Source organism: Salvelinus namaycush, chromosome 32, assembly GCF_016432855.1.
Source record: "Salvelinus namaycush isolate Seneca chromosome 32, SaNama_1.0, whole genome shotgun sequence".
In the NCBI taxonomy this organism is placed as follows: domain Eukaryota; kingdom Metazoa; phylum Chordata; class Actinopteri; order Salmoniformes; family Salmonidae; genus Salvelinus; species Salvelinus namaycush.
The window spans coordinates 32,951,158-32,972,054 of record NC_052338.1 but is presented as its reverse complement, the minus strand read 5'-3'; the positions used below and the strand labels follow the sequence as shown (position 1 = coordinate 32,972,054).

The 20,897-nt window shown below is 50.0% G+C and overlaps 1 protein-coding gene across 1 annotated transcript in view; it reads left to right on the top strand.

Moving 5' to 3' along the window:
• LOC120027100 (CLIP-associating protein 2-like) overlaps positions 1-20,897 on the top strand; it is a 121,072-nt gene that overhangs the window by 93,022 nt on the left and 7,153 nt on the right. Inside the window, exons 23-28 of the mRNA XM_038971939.1 lie at positions 390-582; positions 670-748; positions 7,016-7,159; positions 7,337-7,480; positions 15,372-15,478; positions 15,585-15,702. Of these exons, the coding sequence (XP_038827867.1) occupies positions 390-582; positions 670-748; positions 7,016-7,159; positions 7,337-7,480; positions 15,372-15,478; positions 15,585-15,702 (785 nt within the window). The remainder of the gene's footprint in view (positions 1-389; positions 583-669; positions 749-7,015; positions 7,160-7,336; positions 7,481-15,371; positions 15,479-15,584; positions 15,703-20,897) is intronic.

Below are 20,897 nucleotides of genomic sequence, written 5' to 3'. Positions count from 1 at the left end.
CCCCCTAATCGACCCGGTGATGTCACCCCTCACAGATGTGACATCACTATGACATCATCGCACCCTCCTGTGATTGGTGCTGTTCTGCAGGCGTCAGCCAATCAGCATGTGTGTTTAGTGAATTTCTGAATATTGATTGTGTATTGGTAAACATAATTCAGCTTGCTGCACGCTGATTGGAGTGATTGATTGGTTGATAAGTGAGCGTAGTTGTCTGATGCATGGGACTCTGAGCTCCCCTCAGCCTGTCCCATAGTACAGGAGTCTATTTGTGTATGCGTGTGCGCTTGTGTACATGAGTGTGTGTGTGTGTGTGTGTGTGTGTGTGTGTGTGTGTGTGTGTGTGTGTGTGTGTGTGTGTGTGTGTGTGTGTGTGTGTGTGTGTGTGTGTAACCCTGTGTCCCCTGTCTCTCGCCAGGTGTTCAGTATGTTCTTGGAGACCCTAGTGGACTTTGTTCTGGTGCACAGAGAAGACCTGCAGGACTGGCTGTTCGTCCTGCTCACCCAGCTGCTGAAGAAGATGGGAGCTGACCTGCTGGGATCAGTACAGGCCAAGGTCCAGAGAGCACTGGACATCACACGGTCAGTCTTGGTGTGTGTGTAAAGTGTGTTTCGAGTGGTGTATTTAACGTGTGTGTGTGTAACTTAAAGTGTGTCTCTCCTCTACAGAGAGTCTTTCCCCAACGACCTCCAGTTCACTATCCTCATGAGGTTCACTGTAGACCAGACGCAGACGCCTAACCTCAAGGTACACAGCTGTGTGTGTGTGTCTGTCTGTCTGTCTGTAGGGGGGGTTGTTTTATGTGTGTGTGTAGGGAGGTTGTTTTATATGTGTGTCCTTTACATATGAAGAAAGAGATGAACAGAGTGAGATGAAACAATAATAGAAGATGGAGGGAGAGAGAGAGATATAGGGAGGGTTGAAAGGCGGGGACTGCCTTTCGGTCGCAAGACTCACACTGTCTCAGTGACCACGGTAAACACTGTTCTGACCTCATACTGTCTCAGTGACCACGGTAACACTGTTCTGACCTCATACTGTCTGTGACCACGGTAACACTGTTCTGACCTCATACTGCCTCAGTGACCACGGTAACACTGTTCTGACCTCATACTGTCTGTGACCACGGTAACACTGTTCTGACCTCATACTGTCTCAGTGACCACGGTAAACACTGTTCTGACCTCATACTGTCTCAGTGACCACGGTAACACTGTTCTGACCTCATACTGTCTGTGACCACGGTAACACTGTTCTGACCTCATACTGTCTGTGACCACGGTAACACCGTTCTGACCTCATACTGTCTCAGTGACCACGGTAACACTGTTCTGACCTCATACTGTCTCAGTGACCACGGTAACACGTTCTGACCTCATACTGTCTCAGTGACCACGGTAACACTGTTCTGACCTCATACTGTCTGTGACACGGTAACACTGTTCTGACCTCATACTGTCTCAGTGACCACGGTAACACTGTTCTGACCTCATACTGTCTAGTGACCACGGTAACACTGTTCTGACCCATATGTCTGTGACCACGGTAACACTGTTCTGACCTCATACTGCTCAGTGACCACGGTAACACTGTTCTGACCTCATACTGTCTGTGACCACGGTAACACTGTTCTGACCTCATCTGTCTCAGTGACCACGGTAAACACTGTTCTGACCTCATACTGTCTCAGTGACCACGGTAACACTGTTCTGACCTCATACTGTCTCAGTGACCACGGTAAACACTGTTCTGACCTCATACTGTCTCAGTGACCACGGTAACACTGTTCTGACCTAGTCTCAGTGACCACGGTAACACTGTTCTGACCTCATATTGTCTCAGTGACCACGGTAACACTGTTCTGACCTCATACTGTCTGTGACCACGGTAACACTGTTCTGACCTCATTCTGTCTCAGTGACCACGGTAACACTGTTCTGACCTCATACTGTCTCAGTGACCACGGTAAACACTGTTCTGACCTCATACTGTCTGTGACCACGGTAACACTGTTCTGACCTCATACTGTCTCAGTGACCAAGGTAACGCTGTTCTGACCTCATACTGTCTCAGTGACCACGGTAACACTGTTCTGACCTCATACTGTCTCAGTGACCAAGGTAACGCTGTTCTGACCTCATACTGTCTCAGTGACCACGGTAACACTGTTCTGACCTCATACTGTCTCAGTGACCACGGTAACACTGTTCTGACCTCATACTGTCTCAGTGACCAAGGTAACGCTGCTCTGACCTCATACTGTCTCGGAACCACGGTAACACTGTTCTGACCTCATACTGTCTGTGACCACGGTAACACTGTTCTGACCTCATACTGTCTCAGTGACCACGGTAACACTGTTCTGACCTCATACTGTCTCAGTGACCACGGTAACACTGTTCTGACCTCATACTGTCTCAGTGACCACGGTAACACTGTTCTGACCTCATACTGTCTCAGTGACCACGGTAACACTGTTCTGACTCATACTGTCTGTGACCACGGTAACACTGTTCTGACCTATACTGTCTCAGTGACCACGGTAACACTGTTCTGACCTCATACTGTCTCAGTGACCACGGTAACACTGTTCTGACCTCATACTGTCTCAGGACAAGGTAACGCTGCTCTGACCTCATACTGTCTCAGTGACCACGGTAACACTGTTGACTCATACTGTCTGTGACCACGTAACAGTTCTGACCTCATACTGTCTCAGTGACCACGGTAACACTGTTCTGACCTCATACTGTCTCAGTGACCACGGTAACAGTTTCTGACCTCATACTGTCTGTACCACGGTAACACTGTTCTGACCTCATACTGTCTCAGTGACCAAGTGTACGCCTGTTCTGACCTCATACGTGTCTCAGTGACCACGGTAAACACTGTTCTGACCTCATACTGTCTGTGACACGGTAAACACTGTTCTGACCTCATACTGTCTCAGTGACCACGGTAAACACTGTTCTGACCTCCTACTGTCTCAGTGACCACGGTAACACTGTTCTGACCTCATACTGTCTGTGACCACGGTAACACTGTTCTGACCTCATACTGTCTCAGTGACCACGGTAAACACTGTTCTGACCTCATACTGTCTCAGTGACCACGGTAACACTGTTCTGACCTCATATTGTCTCAGTGACCACGGTAACACTGTTCTGACCTCATACTGTCTGTGACCACGGTAACACTGTTCTGACCTCATACTGTCTCAGTGACCACGGTAAACACTGTTCTGACCTCATACTGTCTCAGTGACCACGGTAACACTGTTCTGACCTCATACTGTCTGTGACCACGGTAACACTGTTCTGACCTCATACTGTCTCAGTGACCAAGGTAACGCTGTTCTGACCTCATACTGTCTCAGTGACCACGGTAAACACTGTTCTGACCTCATACTGTCTCAGTGACCACGGTAACGCTGTTCTGACCTCATACTGTCTCAGTGACCACGGTAACACTGTTCTGACCTCATACTGTCTGTGACCACGGTAACACTGTTCTGACCTCATACTGTCTCAGTGACCAAGGTAACGCTGTTCTGACCTCATACTGTCTCAGTGACCACGGTAACACTGTTCTGACCTCATACTGTCTGTGACCACGGTAACACTGTTCTGACCTCATACTGTCTCAGTGACCACGGTAAACACTGTTCTGACCTCATACTGTCTCAGTGACCAAGGTAACGCTGTTCTGACCTCACGGCGGTTTAACGCTGGTTCTTCCCACCCGATCCCTGGACTCTGATTGGATACAACTGACACGCCTCCAATTACATTCACCAACCACTGGCTTTGCTCTCTGCAGTCTGATCCCCTTCCTCCCTCATTCCACCTCCCCTTCCTCTCTCACTCCACCCCCCACCTCCCTCACTCTACCCCCCCACCTTCCCTTCCTCCCTCACTCTACCCCACCATCTTCCCTTCCTCCCTCACTCCACCCCCCCAACTTCCCTTACTCCCTCACTCTACCCCCCCACCTCCCCTTCCTCCCTCACCCCCCCCACCTCCCCTTCCTCTCCCTCACTCTACCACCCCCCACCTTTCCCTTCCCCCTCACTCTCTCCTCCTCTTCTACCCCCCACCTTCCCTTCCTCCCTCACTTACCTCCACCCCTTCCTCCCTCACTCTACCCCCCACCTCCCCTTCTTCCCTCACTCTACCCCCCCACCTCCCCTTCCTCCCTCACTCTACCCCCCCACCTCCCCCTTCCTTCCCTCACTCTACCCCCCCACCTCCCCTTCCTCCCTCAACTCTACCCCCCCACCCCCCCTTCCTCCCTCACTCTACCCCCACCTCCCTTCTTCCCTCACTCTACCCCCCCACTCCCTCCCCTTCACTCTACCCCCCCCCCCCTTCCTCCCTCACTCTACCCCCCCACCTATCCCCTTCCTCCCTCACTCTACCCCCCCACCTCCCCTTCCTCCCTCACTCTATCCCCACACCTTCCCTTCCTCCCTCACTCTACCCCCCCACCTTCCCTTCCTCCCTCACTCTACCCCCCCACCTCCCCTTCTTCCCTCACTCTACCCCCCCACCTCTCCTTCCTCCCTCACTCTACCCCCCCACCCCCCCTTCCTCCCTCACTCCACCCCCCCCACTTTCCCTTCCTCCCTCACTCCACCCCCCCCACCTTCCCTTCCTCCCTCACTCCACCCCCCCCACCTTCCCTTCCTCCCTCACTCTACCCCCCCACCTCCCCTTCCTCCCTCACTCTACCCCCCCTTCCTCCCTCACTCTACCCTCCCATCTTCCCTTCCCTCACTCTATCCCCACACCTTCCCTCACTCTACCCCCCACCTCCCCTTCCTCCCTCACTCTATCCCCACACCTTCCCTTCCCTCACTCCACCCCCCCAACTTCCCTTACTCCCTCACTCTACCCTCCCACCTTCCCTTCCCTCACTCTATCCCCCCACCTTCCCTTCCTCCCTCACTCTATCCCCACACCTTCCCTTCCTCCCTCACTCTACCCCCCCACCTCCCCTTTCTCCCTCACTCTACCCCCCCACCTCCCCTTCCTCCCTCACTCTACCCCCACATCTCCCCTTCCTCCCTCACTCTACCCCCCCACCTCCCCTTCCTCCCTCACTCTACCCCCCCACCTCCCCTTCCTCCCTCACTCTACCCCCCCACCTCCCCTTCCTCCTCACTCTACCCCCACACCTCCCCTTCCTCCCTCACTCTACCCCCCCACCTCCCCTTCCTCCCTCACTCTACCCCCCCACCTCCCCTTCCTCCCTCACTCTATCCCCCCACCTCCCCTTCCTCCCTCACTCTACCCCCACACCTCCCCTTCCTCCCTCACTCTACCCCCCCACCTCCCCTTCCTCCCTCACTCTACCCCCCCACCTTCCCTTCCTCCCTCACTCTACCCCCCCACCTTCCCTTCTCCCTCACTCTACCCCCCCACCTCCCCTTCCTCCCTCACTCTACTCCCCTACCTTCCCTTCCTTTCCTCCCTCACTCTATCCCCCCTTCCCTTCCTCCCTTTATCCTCTCCCTCACTCTATCCCCCCTTCCCTTCCTCCATCTATCCTCTCCCCTTCCTCCATCTATCCTCTCCCCTCCCTCACTCTATCCCCTCTCCCCTCCCTCACTCTATCCCCTCTTCCCTTCCTCCCTTTATCCTCTCCCCTTCCTCCCTCTATCCTCTCCCCTTCCTCTCTCTATCCTCTCCAACTCCCCTTCTAACCCACAGGCCGGCAGATTGACCATCTTTACCAGGTCAACATCGCAATGTTACCGTCCAAACGCATTGTATGCAGCCGGCAATACACTCATATCCCTGTGGACCAGTTCGTACCCAAAACATTCTACATTCAGGCAGCAACGGTGTCAATTTCCTCCTCAACTAGATGTGATGGCGAGAAGGCTGAGAAAAACTGGGAAAATATGCCTACTTTCTTTACGTTCCACCATTTTCCACCACCATGCTAGAGTGGCTAATGCTACTTCCTGATGTTAGGCCCTGCATTCAGCCAGGGGTAAACAACAGATTGCTGCAACCTGATTGGCTGAACGCAATACGCAACATCCGGGACCATCATTCCTAGGCATTAGCCACTCTAGCATGATGGTGGAACATTGTTCCGTAAAGTTTTTCTCAGCCTTCTCGCCATCACATCTAGTTGAGGGAATTGACACCGTTGCTGCCTGAATGTAGAATGTTTTGGGTACGAACTGGTCCACAGGGATATGAGTGTATTGCCGGCTGTATACAATGCGTTTGGATGGTAAGATGGACCATCAACAGCCATCTGCCGGACTGTTGTCTGTCTGTCCTTTATCTCCCTCCCTCTTTCTTTCTCACCCCTCCCTCCCCCTCTCTGACGCGGTGCTCTCCTCTCTCTCTCTAAGCCTGTGGAGAGGAGGGGAACGTGTTGTGGGCGGCGCAGCGTTCAATTGCTTCCCCCTACTTCGAGAGTCACGCGGCGCGACGTTAAATTGCTCCCCTCTGCCACGAGAGCCCCAAGGCACCACGCTTGCTGCTCTCTGAACGAGCAGGTCTCAGCCTGGAGCCAATCTTCCCAGGTCAGTGTGCTCAGGGGGAAGCAATTTTATGACGCGCACACTGAGGAGACAGGCGGTCGATGAGGTGTTTGGAATAGAGAGAGACAGATGGAGAGAATTAATGAAAAGGAAAGAATGAAATGAAAAGGAATGAAAAAGTGAACTGGGGAACGGTTTCAAGTATATTGGTTCCTCCCTCCATGATAGCTGCGTGACTACAGCTGTGAAGGAGATTAGCGTCCTACTGCACCCGCCGTGGTTGCAGATGTCTGGCTGAAACTACTACTGTTGACTTTGTATCTCTGAGTAGCTCTAACTAGAAGTCGTTTCAGTTCAGACTTGAGGAACTCCTAGGATGATCTATGATCCACACAGACAGACAATGTCACACTTGACTGTGTGAGTAAGTTGTCTAACGTTTTATACTGTGTGTGTGTGTGTGTGTGTGTGTGTGTGTGTGTGTGTGTGTGTGTGTGTGTGTGTGTTTCCAGGTGAAGGTGGCTGTTCTAAAGTACATTGAGACCTTGACCCTGCAGATGGAGCCTCAGGACTTTGTAAACTCCAGTGAGACACGTCTGGCTGTGTCTCGCATCATCACCTGGACCACAGAGCCCAAGAGCTCCGACGTCAGGAAGGTACTGTACACACACACACACACACACACTTCTGGGAGCTGCAAATGGTTGATTATTGGTTGTAGCAAACTGATTGGTTCCTGATGCATGTGTTTGGTGCGTGTTATGTTGTATGTGCACATGTTACAAAAAGGGAAAGTGTGTTTCTCTTCCTCTCTCTCTCCCGCTGTGTTGCAGGCGGCCCAGTCGGTACTGATCTCCTTGTTCCAGTTGAATACTCCCGAGTTCACCATGCTGCTGGCAGCTCTGCCCAAGACCTTCCAGGACGGAGCCACCAAACTGCTGCAGAACCACCTGAGGATCACCGGCAACACTGCACAGGTAACTACACCTGGTCTGCACAGGTAACTACACCTGGTCTGCACAGGTAACTACACCTGGTCTGCACAGGTAACTACACCTGGTCTGCACAGGTAACTACACCTGGTCTGCACAGGTAACTACACCTGGTCTGCACAGGTAACTACACCTGGTCTGCACAGGTAACTACACCTGGTCTGCACAGGTAACTACACCTGGTCTGCACAGGTAACTACACCTGGTCTTAGCTGTATCCCTCCCAGCAGGTAACTACACCTGGTCTGCACAGGTAACTACACCTGGTCTTAGCTGTATTCCTCCCAGCAGGTAACTACACCTGGTCTTAGCTGTATCCCTCCCAGCAGGTAACTACACCTGGTCTGCACAGGTAACTACACCTGGTCTTAGCTGTATCCCTCCCAGCAGGTAACTACACCTGGTCTTAGCTGTATCCCTCCCAGCAGGTAACTACACCTGATCTTAGCTGTATCCCTCCCAGCAGGTAACTACACCTGGTCTGCACAGGTAACTACACCTGGTCTTAGCTGTATTCCTCCCAGCAGGTAACTACACCTGGTCTTAGCTGTATCCCTCCCAGCAGGTAACTACACCTGGTCTGCACAGGTAACTACACCTGGTCTGCACAGGTAACTACACCTGGTCTTAGCTGTATCCCTCCCAGCAGGTACATACACCTGACCTTAGCTGTATCCCTCCCAGCAGGTACATACACCTGACCTTAGCTGTATCCCTCCCAGCAGGTAACTACACCTGGTCTTAGCTGTATCCCTCCCAGCAGGTAACTACACCTGGTCTTAGCTGTATCCCTCCCAACAGGTAACTACACCTGGTCTTAGCTGTATCCCTCCCAACAGGTAACTACACCTGGTCTTAGCTGTATCCCTCCCAGCAGGTAAATACACCTGGTCTTAGCTGTATCCCTCCCAGCAGGTAACTACACCTGGTCTTAGCTGTATCCCTCCCAGCAGGTAAATACACCTGGTCTTAGCTGTATCCCTCCCAGCAGGTAACTACACCTGGTCTTAGCTGTATCCCTCCCAGCAGGTAAATACACCTGGTCTTAGCTGTATCCCTCCCAGCAGGTAACTACACCTGGTCTTAGCTGTATCCCTCCCAGCAGGTAACTACACCTGACCTTAGCTGTATCCCTCCCAGCAGGTAACTACACCTGACCTTAGCTGTATCCCTCCCAGCAGGTAAATACACCTGACCGTAGCTGTATCCCTCCCAGCAGGTAACTACACCTGACCTTAGCTGTATCCCTCCCAGCAGGTAACTACACCTGACCTTAGCTGTATCCCTCCCAGCAGGTAACTACACCTGGTCTTAGCTGTAGCCCTCCCAGCAGGTAACTACACCTGACCTTAGCTGTATCCCTCCCAGCAGGTAACTACACCTGACCTTAGCTGTATCCCTCCCAGCAGGTAAATACACCTGACCTTAGCTGTATCCCTCCCAGCAGGTAACTACACCTGACCGTAGCTGTATCCCTCCCAGCAGGTAACTACACCTGACCTTAGCTGTATCCCTCCCAGCAGGTAACTACACCTGGTCTTAGCTGTAGCCCTCCCAGCAGGTAACTACACCTGACCTTAGCTGTATCCCTCCCAGCAGGTAACTACACCTGGTCTTAGATGTATCCCTCCCAGCAGGTAAATACACCTGACCTTAGCTGTATCCCTCCCAGCAGGTAACTACACCTGGTCTTAGCTGTAGCCCTCCCAGCAGGTAACTACACCTGACCTTAGCTGTATCCCTCCCAGCAGGTAACTACACCTGGTCTTAGCTGTATCCCTCCCAGCAGGTAAATACACCTGACCTTAGCTGTATCCCTCCCAGCAGGTAACTACACCTGGTCTTAGCTGTATCCCTCCCAGTAGGTAACTACACCTGACCTTAGCTGTATCCCTCCCAGCAGGTAACTACACCTGGTCTTAGCTGTATCCCTCGCAGTAGGTAACTACACCTGACCTTAGCTGTATCCCTCCCAGCAGGTACATACACCTGGTCTTAGCTGTATTCCTCCCAGCAGGTAACTACACCTGGTCTTAGCTGTATCCCTCCCAGCAGGTAACTACACCTGGTCTGCACAGGTAACTACACCTGGTCTGCACAGGTAACTACACCTGGTCTGCACAGGTAACTACACCTGGTCTGCACAGGTAACTACACCTGGTCTGCACAGGTAACTACACCTGGTCTGCACAGGTAACTACACCTGGTCTTAGCTGTATCCCTCCCAGCAGGTACATACACCTGACCTTAGCTGTATCCCTCCCAGCAGGTACATACACCTGACCTTAGCTGTATCCCTCCCAGCAGGTACATACACCTGGTCTTAGCTGTATCCCTCCCAACAGGTAACTACACCTGGTCTTAGCTGTATCCCTCCCAGCAGGTAACTACACCTGGTCTTAGCTGTATCCCTCCCAACAGGTAACTACACCTGGTCTTAGCTGTATCCCTCCCAGCAGGTAACTACACCTGGTCTTAGCTGTATCCCTCCCAGCAGGTAACTTCACCTGGTCTTAGCTGTATCCCTCCCAGCAGGTACATACACCTGACCTTAGCTGTATCCCTCCCAGCAGGTAACTACACCTGGTCTTAGCTGTATCCCTCCCAGCAGGTAACTACACCTGGTCTTAGCTGTATCCCTCCCAACAGGTAACTACACCTGGTCTTAGCTGTATCCCTCCCAACAGGTAACTACACCTGGTCTTAGCTGTATCCCTCCCAGCAGGTAAATACACCTGGTCTTAGCTGTATCCCTCCCAGCAGGTAACTACACCTGGTCTTAGCTGTATCCCTCCCAGCAGGTAACTACACCTGACCTTAGCTGTATCCCTCCCAGCAGGTAACTACACCTGGTCTTAGCTGTATCCCTCCCAGCAGGTAAATACACCTGGTCTTAGCTGTATCCCTCCCAGCAGGTAACTACACCTGGTCTTAGCTGTATCCCTCCCAGCAGGTAACTACACCTGACCTTAGCTGTATCCCTCCCAACAGGTAACTACACCTGGTCTTAGCTGTATCCCTCCCAACAGGTAACTACACCTGGTCTTAGATGTATCCCTCCCAGCAGGTAAATACACCTGGTCTTAGCTGTATCCCTCCCAGCAGGTAACTACACCTGGTCTTAGCTGTATCCCTCCCAGCAGGTAACTACACCTGACCTTAGCTGTATCCCTCCCAGCAGGTAACTACACCTGGTCTTAGCTGTATCCCTCCCAGCAGGTAAATACACCTGGTCTTAGCTGTATCCCTCCCAGCAGGTAACTACACCTGGTCTTAGCTGTATCCCTCCCAGCAGGTAACTACACCTGGTCTTAGCTGTATCCCTCCCAGCAGGTAACTACACCTGGTCTTAGCTGTATCCCTCCCAGCAGGTAACTACACCTGGTCTTAGCTGTATCCCTCCCAGCAGGTAACTACACCTGACCTTAGCTGTATCCCTCCCAGCAGGTAACTACACCTGGTCTTAGCTGTATCCCTCCCAGCAGGTAACTACACCTGGTCTTAGCTGTATCCCTCCCAGCAGGTAAATACACCTGGTCTTAGCTGTATCCCTCCCAGCAGGTAAATACACCTGGTCTTAGCTGTATCCCTCCCAGCAGGTAACTACACCTGACCTTAGCTGTATCCCTCCCAGCAGGTAACTACACCTGACCTTAGCTGTATCCCTCCCAGCAGGTAAATACACCTGACCGTAGCTGTATCCCTCCCAGCAGGTAACTACACCTGACCGTAGCTGTATCCCTCCCAGCAGGTAACTACACCTGGTCTTAGCTGTATCCCTCCCAGCAGGTAACTACACCTGGTCTTAGCTGTATCCCTCCCAGCAGGTAACTACACCTGGTCTTAGCTGTATCCCTCCCAGCAGGTAACTACACCTGGTCTTAGCTGTATCCCTCCCAGCAGGTAACTACACCTGACCTTAGCTGTATCCCTCCCAGCAGGTAACTACACCTGGTCTTAGCTGTAGCCCTCCCAGCAGGTAACTACACCTGACCTTAGCTGTATCCCTCCCAGCAGGTAACTACACCTGGTCTTAGCTGTATCCCTCCCAGCAGGTAACTACACCTGGTCTTAGCTGTATTCCTCCCAGCAGGTAACTACACCTGGTCTTAGCTGTATCCCTCCCAGCAGGTAACTACACCTGGTCTGCACAGGTAACTACACCTGGTCTGCACAGGTAACTACACCTGGTCTGCACAGGTAACTACACCTGGTCTGCACAGGTAACTACACCTGGTCTGCACAGGTAACTACACCTGACCTTAGCTGTATCCCTCCCAGCAGGTAACTACACCTGGTCTTAGCTGTATCCCTCCCAGCAGGTAACTACACCTGGTCTTAGCTGTATCCCTCCCAACAGGTAACTACACCTGGTCTTAGCTGTATCCCTCCCAACAGGTAACTACACCTGGTCTTAGCTGTATCCCTCCCAACAGGTAACTACACCTGGTCTTAGCTGTATCCCTCCCAGCAGGTAAATACACCTGGTCTTAGCTGTATCCCTCCCAGCAGGTAACTACACCTGGTCTTAGCTGTATCCCTCCCAGCAGGTAACTACACCTGACCTTAGCTGTATCCCTCCCAGCAGGTAACTACACCTGGTCTTAGCTGTATCCCTCCCAGCAGGTAACTACACCTGGTCTTAGCTGTATCCCTCCCAACAGGTAACTACACCTGGTCTTAGCTGTATCCCTCCCAACAGGTAACTACACCTGGTCTTAGCTGTATCCCTCCCAGCAGGTAAATACACCTGGTCTTAGCTGTATCCCTCCCAGCAGGTAACTACACCTGGTCTTAGCTGTATCCCTCCCAGCAGGTAACTACACCTGACCTTAGCTGTATCCCTCCCAGCAGGTAACTACACCTGACCTTAGCTGTATCCCTCCCAGCAGGTAAATACACCTGACCGTAGCTGTATCCCTCCCAGCAGGTAACTACACCTGACCTTAGCTGTATCCCTCCCAGCAGGTAACTACACCTGGTCTTAGCTGTAGCCCTCCCAGCAGGTAACTACACCTGACCTTAGCTGTATCCCTCCCAGCAGGTAAATACACCTGACCTTAGCTGTATCCCTCCCAGCAGGTAACTACACCTGACCGTAGCTGTATCCCTCCCAGCAGGTAACTACACCTGACCTTAGCTGTATCCCTCCCAGCAGGTAACTACACCTGGTCTTAGCTGTAGCCCTCCCAGCAGGTAACTACACCTGACCTTAGCTGTATCCCTCCCAGCAGGTAACTACACCTGGTCTTAGCTGTATCCCTCCCAGCAGGTAAATACACCTGACCTTAGCTGTATCCCTCCCAGCAGGTAACTACACCTGGTCTTAGCTGTATCCCTCCCAGCAGGTAACTACACCTGACCTTAGCTGTATCCCTCCCAGCAGGTACATACACCTGGTCTTAGCTGTAGCCCTCCCAGCAGGTAACTACACCGGGTCTTAGCTGTATCCCTCCCAGCAGGTAACTACACCTGACCTTAGCTGTATCCCTCCCAGCAGGTAACTACACCTGGTCTTAGCTGTATCCCTCCCAGCAGGTAACTACACCTGGTCTTAGCTGTATCCCTCCCAGCAGGTACATACACCTGACCTTAGCTGTATCCCTCCCAGCAGGTAACTACACCTGGTCTTAGCTGTATCCCTCCCAGCAGGTAACTACACCTGGTCTTAGCTGTATCCCTCCCAGCAGGTAACTACACCTGGCCTTAGCTGTAGCCCTCGCAGCAGGTAACTACACCTGGTCTTAGCTGTATCCCTCCCAGCGGGTAAAAAAGGGAAACCCAGCCGCGAGCTGCCCAGTGACGGAAGCCTGTCAGACGAGCTAAATGCCTTTTATGCTCGCTACAAGGCAAGCAACGCTGAAGCATGCATGAGAGCACTAGCTGTTCCGAACGACTGTGTGATCATGCTCTCCATAGCCGATGTGAGCAAGACCTTTAAACAGGTCAACATTCACAAAGCCGCTGAGCCAGACGGATTACGAGGATGTGTACTCAGAGCATGCACGGACCAACTGGCAGTTGCATTCACTGACATTTTCAACAGACCACCATAGTCCCTGTGACCAAGAAAGCAAAGGTAACCTGCCTAAATGATTACCGTCCTGTAGCACTCACGTCGTTAGCCATGAAGTGCTTTGAAAGGCTGGTCATGGCTCACATCAACACCCTAGACACACTCCAATTTGCATACCGCCCCAACAGATCCATAGATGATGCAATCGCACTCCAAACTTCCCTTTCCCACCTGGACAGAAGGTAAACCTATGTGAGAATGCTGTTCATTGACTACAGCTCAGCGTTCAACACCATAGTGCCCACAAAGCTCATCACTAAGCTAAGTGCCCTGGGACTAAACACCTCCCTCTGAAACTGGATCCTGGACTTCCGGACGGGCCGCCACCAGGTGGTGAGGGTAGATAACAACACATCTGCGATGCTGATCCTCAATACTGGGGCCCCTCAGGGGTGTGTTCTTATCCTCTCCTGTACTCCCTGTTCACCCACGACTGCGTGGCCAAACATGACTCCCAACACCATCAAGTTTGCTGACGACACAATGTGGTTGGCCTGATCACCGACAACGATGAGACAGCCTATAGGGAGGAGGTCAGAGACCTGACAGTGTGGTGCCGGGACAACATCTTCCTCAATGAGAGCAAGACAAAGGAGATGATTGTGGACTATAGGAATAGGAGGGCCGAACAGGCCCCTATTAACATCGACGGGGCTGTAATGGAGCAGGTTGAGAGTTTCAAGTTCCTTGGTGTCCACATCACCAACAAACTATCATGGTCCAAACACACCAAGACAGTTGTGAAGAGGGCACGACAAAAACCTTCTCCCCCCTCAGGAGACTGAAAATATTTGGCATGGGTCCTCAGATCCTCAAAACGTTCTACAGCTGCACCATCGAGAGCATCTTGACCTGTTGCATCACCTGGTATGGCAATTGCTCGGCCTCCGACCGCAAGGCACCACAGAGGGTAGTGCGGACGGCCCAGCACACCACTGGGGCCAAGCTTCCTGCCATCCAGGACCTATAATAGGCTGTGTCAAAGGAAAGCCCATAAAATTGTCAGACTCCAGCCATCCAAGTCATAGACTGTTCTCTCTGCTACCGTGCGCCAAGTTTAGGTCCAAAAGGCTTCTTAAGAGCTTCTACCCCCAAGCCATAAAACTGCTGAACCATTAATCAAATGGCCACTGGACTATTTGCATCGCCCCCCCCCCCCCCCCCCCCTGTTTTTTTTACACTGCTGCTACTTGCTGTTTATTATCTATGAACAGTCACTTTACCCCTACTTACATGTACAAATTACCTCGACTAACCTGTACCCCCACACATTGACTGTACCCCTTGTATATAGCCTCATTATTGTGTAATTTTCTTGTTACTTTTTGATAAAAAAAATTTACTTTAGTTTATTCAGTAAATATTTTCTTAACTCTATTTCTTGAACTGCATTGTTGGTTAAGGGCTTGTAAAGTAAGCATTTCACGGTAAGGTCTACACCTGTTGTATTCAGCATTTCACGGTAAGGTCTACTACACCTGTTGTATTCAGCATTTCACTGTAAGGTCTACTACACCTGTTGTATTCAGCATTTCACGGTAAGGTCTACTACACCTGTTGTATTCAGCATTTCACGGTAAGGTCTACTACACCTGTTGTATTCAGCATTTCACTGTAAGGTCTACTACACCTGTTGTATTCAGCATTTCACGGTAAGGTCTACACCTGTTGTATTCGGCGCATGTGACTAATAAAGTTTTGATTTGATGTACTTATCGACACTGTAAGAACTGATAAGGCTGGTGGAACACTAAAAGACACAAGAATGTTCTGACAATTTGATGCTCTCTTCCCCCCCAGGCCCCGATGGGAAGCCCCCTGGCACGCCACACCCCCCGCTCTCCTGCCAGCTGGTCCAGCCCCCTCACCTCTCCTACCAACACGTCACAGAACACATCCACACTCGGGTAAATGCATACACAAACCTCCCAGAACACACCAAGTTAACACCTTCCACACTTATCATAATGTTGACCTATTGTGATGGTAATATGATGTTTTTGTCGTGTGCAGTGAGTTTGACTACGACACAGAGAACATGAACTCAGACGACATCTACAGTAGTCTGAGAGGAGTTACAGAGGCCATTCAAAACTTCTCCGTCCGCAGCCAGGAAGACATGAACGAAACGGTGAGGAGAGAGAGACTGGGAATGTGAACCCTCCCTACACGATGGAATGTGTCTTATAAATGCGAGCTCGTTTTCTTGATAATGTGTAGTCTGTCAGGTGGATTCAGGTGTTACGCCTGAATCCACCTTGGGGGGTGAGATATGGAAGAGAGAGAGAGAGATATGGAAAAGAGAGAGAGAGAGAGATGGAAGAGAGAGAGAGAGAGAGAGATAGATATGGAAAAGAGAGAGAGAGATATGGAAAAGAGAGAGAGAGATATGGAAGAGGGAGAGAGATGGAAGAGGGAGAGAGAGAGATGGAAGAGGGAGAGAGAGAGATGGAAGAGGGAGAGAGAGAGATGGAAGAGGGAGAGAGAGAGATGGAAGAGGGAGAGAGAGAGATGGAAGAGGGAGAGAGAGAGATGGAAGAGGGAGAGAGAGATATGGAAGAGGGAGAGAGAGATATGGAAAAGAGAGAGAGAGATATGGAAGAGAGAGAGAGAGAGAGAGATAGATATGGAAAAGAGAGAGAGAGATATGGAAAAGAGAGAGAGAGATATGGAAGAGGGAGAGAGATGGAAGAGGGAGGGAGAGAGATGGAAGAGGGAGAGAGAGAGAGAGATGGAAGAGGGAGAGAGAGAGATGGAAGAGGGAGAGAGAGAGATGGAAGAGGGAGAGAGAGAGATGGAAGAGGGAGAGAGAGATATGGAAGAGGGAGAGAGAGATATGGAAGAGGGAGAGAGAGATATGGAAGAGGGAGAGAGAGATATGGAAGAGGGAGAGAGAGATATGGAAGAGGGAGAGAGAGATATGGAAGAGGGAGAGAGAGATATGGAAAAGAGAGAGAGAGATATGGAAGAGAGAGAGAGAGAGAGAGATAGATATGGAAAAGAGAGAGAGAGATATGGAAAAGAGAGAGAGAGATATGGAAGAGGGAGAGAGATGGAAGAGGGAGAGAGAGAGATGGAAGAGGGAGAGAGAGAGATGGAAGAGGGAGAGAGAGAGATGGAAGAGGGAGAGAGAGAGATGGAAGAGGGAGAGAGAGAGATGGAAGAGGGAGAGAGAGAGATGGAAGAGGGAGAGAGAGAGATGGAAGAGGGAGAGAGAGAGATGGAAGAGGGAGAGAGAGAGATGGAAGAGGGAGAGAGAGAGATGGAAGAGGGAGAGAGAGAGATGGAAGAGGGAGAGAGAGATATGGAAGGGAGAGAGAGATATGGAAGGGAGAGAGAGATATGGAAGGGAGAGAGAGATATGGAAGGGAGAGAGAGAGATATGGAAAGAGAGAGAGAGAGATTGGAAAGAGGGAGAGAGAGAGATTGGAAAGAGGGAGAGAGAGAGATTGGAAAGAGGGAGAGAGAGAGATGGAAGAGGGAGAGAGAGAGATGGAAGAGGGAGAGAGAGAGATGGAAGAGGGAGAGAGAGAGATGGAAGAGGGAGAGAGAGAGATGGAAGAGGGAGAGAGAGAGATGGAAGAGGGAGAGAGAGAGATGGAAGAGGGAGAGAGAGAGATGGAAGAGGGAGAGAGAGAGATGGAAGAGGGAGAGAGAGATATGGAAGAGGGAGAGAGAGATATGGAAGAGGGAGAGAGAGATATGGAAGAGGGAGAGAGAGATATGGAAGAGGGAGAGAGAGATATGGAAAAGAGGGAGAGAGAGATATGGAAAAGAGGGAGAGAGAGATATGGAAAAGAGAGAGAGAGAGATATGGAAAAGAGAGAGAGAGAGATATGGAAAAGAGAGAGAGAGAGATATGGAAAAGAGAGAGAGAGAGATATGGAAAAGAGAGAGAGAGAGATATGGAAAAGAGAGAGAGAGAGATATGGAAAAGAGAGAGAGAGAGATATGGAAAAGAGAGAGAGAGAGATATGGAAAAGAGAGAGAGAGAGATATGGAAAAGAGAGAGAGAGAGATATGGAAAAGAGAGAGAGAGAGATATGGAAAAGAGAGAGAGAGAGATATGGAAAAGAGAGAGAGAGAGATATGGAAAAGAGAGAGAGAGAGATATGGAAAAGAGAGAGAGAGAGATATGGAAAAGAGAGAGAGAGAGATATGGAAAAGAGAGAGAGAGAGATATGGAAAAGAGAGAGAGAGAGATATGGAAAAGAGAGAGAGAGAGATATGGAAAAGAGAGAGAGAGAGATATGGAAAAGAGAGAGAGAGATATGGAAAAGAGAGAGAGAGATATGGAAAAGAGAGAGAGAGATATGGAAGAGAGAGAGAGAGATATGGAAAAGAGAGAGAGAGATATGGAAAAGAGGGAGAGAGAGAGATGGAAGAGGGAGAGAGAGAGATGGAAGAGGGAGAGAGAGAGATGGAAGAGGGAGAGAGAGATATGGAAGAGGGAGAGAGAGATATGGAAGAGGGAGAGAGAGATATGGAAGAGGGAGAGAGAGATATGGAAGAGGGAGAGAGAGATATGGAAGAGGGAGAGAGAGAGATATGGAAAAGAGAGAGAGAGAGATATGGAAAAGAGAGAGAGAGAGATATGGAAAAGAGAGAGAGAGAGATATGGAAAAGAGAGAGAGAGAGATATGGAAAAGAGAGAGAGAGAGATATGGAAAAGAGAGAGAGAGAGATATGGAAGAGAGAGAGAGAGAGATATGGAAAAGAGAGAGAGAGATATGGAAAAGAGAGAGAGAGAGAGATATGGAAGAGAGAGAGATATGGAAGAGAGAGAGAGAGATATGGAAGAGAGAGAGAGAGATATGGAAGAGAGAGATAGAGATATGGAAGAGAGAGAGAGAGATATGGAAGAGAGAGGGATATGGGAGAGAGAGAGAAGACAGACAGTGAGTGTCTGGGGTCAAAGCATCACATATACAGTTAAAGTCGGAAGTTACATAAACCTTAGCCAAATACATTTAAACTCAGTTTTTCACAATTCCTGACATTTAATCCTAGTAAAAAATGTCTGTCTTAGGTCAGTTAGGATCACCACTTTATTTTAAGAATGTGAAATGTCAGAATAATAGTAGAGAGAATGTTTTATTTCTTTCATCACATTCCCAGTGGGTCAGAAGTTTACATACACTCAATTAGTATTTAGTAGCATTGCCTTTAAATTCTTTAAGTTGTGTCAAACGTTTCGGGTAGCCTTCCACAAGCTTCCCACAATATGTTGGGTGAATTTTGGCCCATTCCTCCTGACAGAGCTGGTGTAACTGAGTCAGGTTTGTAGGCCTCCTTGCTCGCACACGCTTTTTCAGTTCTGCCCACAAATTTTCTATAGGATTGAGCTCAGGGCTTTGTGATGGCCACTCCAATACCATGACTTTGTTGTCCTTAAGCCATTTTGCCACAACTTTGGAAGTATGTGTGGGGTCATTGTCCATTTGGAAGACCCATTTGCGACCAAGCTTTAACTTCCTGACTGATGTCTTGAGATGTTGCTTCAATATATCCACATAATTTTCCTGCCTCACGATGCCATCTATTTTGGGAAGTGCACCAGTCCCTCCTGCAGCAAAGCACCCCGACAACATGATGCTGCCACCGCCGTGCTCCACGGTTGGGATGGTGTTCTTCAGCTTGCAAACCGCCCCCCTTTTCATCCAAACATAAGGATGGTCATTATGGCCAAACAGTTCTATTTTTGTTTCATCAGACCAGAGGACATTTCTCCAAAAAGTACGATCTTTGTCCCCATGTGCAGTTGTAAATCCTAGTCTGGCTTTTTGATGATGGTTTTGGAGCAGTGGCTTCTTCCTTGCTGAGCGGCCTTTCAGGTTATGTCGATATTGGACTCGTTTTACTGTGGATATAGACACTTTTGTACCTGTTTCCTCCAGCATCTTCACAAGGTCCTTTGCTGTTTTTCTGGGATTGATTTGCACTTTTCGCACCAAAGTACGTTCATCTCTAGGAGACAGAACGCGTCTCCTTCCTGAGTGGTATGACGGCTGCGTGGTCCCATGGTGTTTATACTTGCGTACTATTGTTTGTACAGATGAACGTGGTACCTTCAGGCGTTTGGAAATTGCTCCCAAGGATGAACCAGACTTGTGGAGGTCTACAATTTTTTTGAGGTCTTGACTGATTTCTTTTGAATTTCCCATGATGTCAAGCAAAGAGATGCTGAGTTTGAAGGTAGGCCTTGAAATACATCCACAGGTACACCTCCAATTGACTCAAATGATGTCAATTAGCCTATCAGAAGCTTCTAAAGCCATGACATAATTTTCTGTAATTTTCCAAGCTGTTGAAAGACACAGTCAACTTAGTGTATGTTAACCTCTGACCCACTGGAATTGTGATACAGTGAATAATAAGTGAAATCTGTCTGTAAACAATTGTTGGGAAAAATGACTTCTGTCATGCACAAAGTAGATGTCCTAACCGACTTGCCAGAACTATAGTTTGTTAACAAGAAATTTGTGGAGTGGTTGAAAAACAAATTTTAATGACTCCAACCTAAGTGTATGTAAACTTCCGACCTCAACTGTAACTACCATTCTTACAATGTGGATCTAACAGGAAATAGCTTTTTATCTGCTGGGGGATAAGCTAATATCAGGGAAAATTGGGACATGTAGTATTTTTACAGGTCAACAATGGGTTGTGATGTGAATATGTACAGTGTGAGCTGTAAGGGCTGTGTACAATAAGCAACATCAGCCCAGCCAACACCCCTGTCCTGCACAAGGACATGGTATGTTCCAAAGAGGGGCTATGTCCAAGCTGACATCTCTATAGGTCGGTTTGAAACCTGACCCACCCACCCATCATCAACCTGCCAATCAGAGCTCACCTGACTTGTCACCTACCTGTCACATGACCCATTTCTGTCTAAAATTATCTTCAAGATTCATACAACACCCTAACCCTGTGTGTCTCTCTCTCTCCCTCTGTCTTTCTGTTTCCCTCTCTCTGTCTTTCTGTTTCCCTCTCTCTGTCTTTCTGTTTCCCTCTCTCTCTCCGTTTCCCTCTCTCTCTCTCTCCGTTTCCCTCTCTCTCTCTCTCCGTTTCCCTCTCTCTCTCTCTCCGTTTCCATCTCTCTCTCCGTTTCCATCTCTCTCTCCGTTTCCCTCTCTCTCTCTCCGTTTCCCTCTCTCTCTCTCCGTTTCCCTCTCTCTCTCTCTCTGTTTCCCCCTCTCTCTCTCTGTTTCCCCCTCTCTCTCTCCGTTTCCCTTTCTCTCTCTCCGTTTCCCTTTCTCTCTCTCCGTTTCCCTCTCTCTCTCTCCGTTTCCCTTTCTCTCTCTCCGTTTCCCTCTCTCTCTC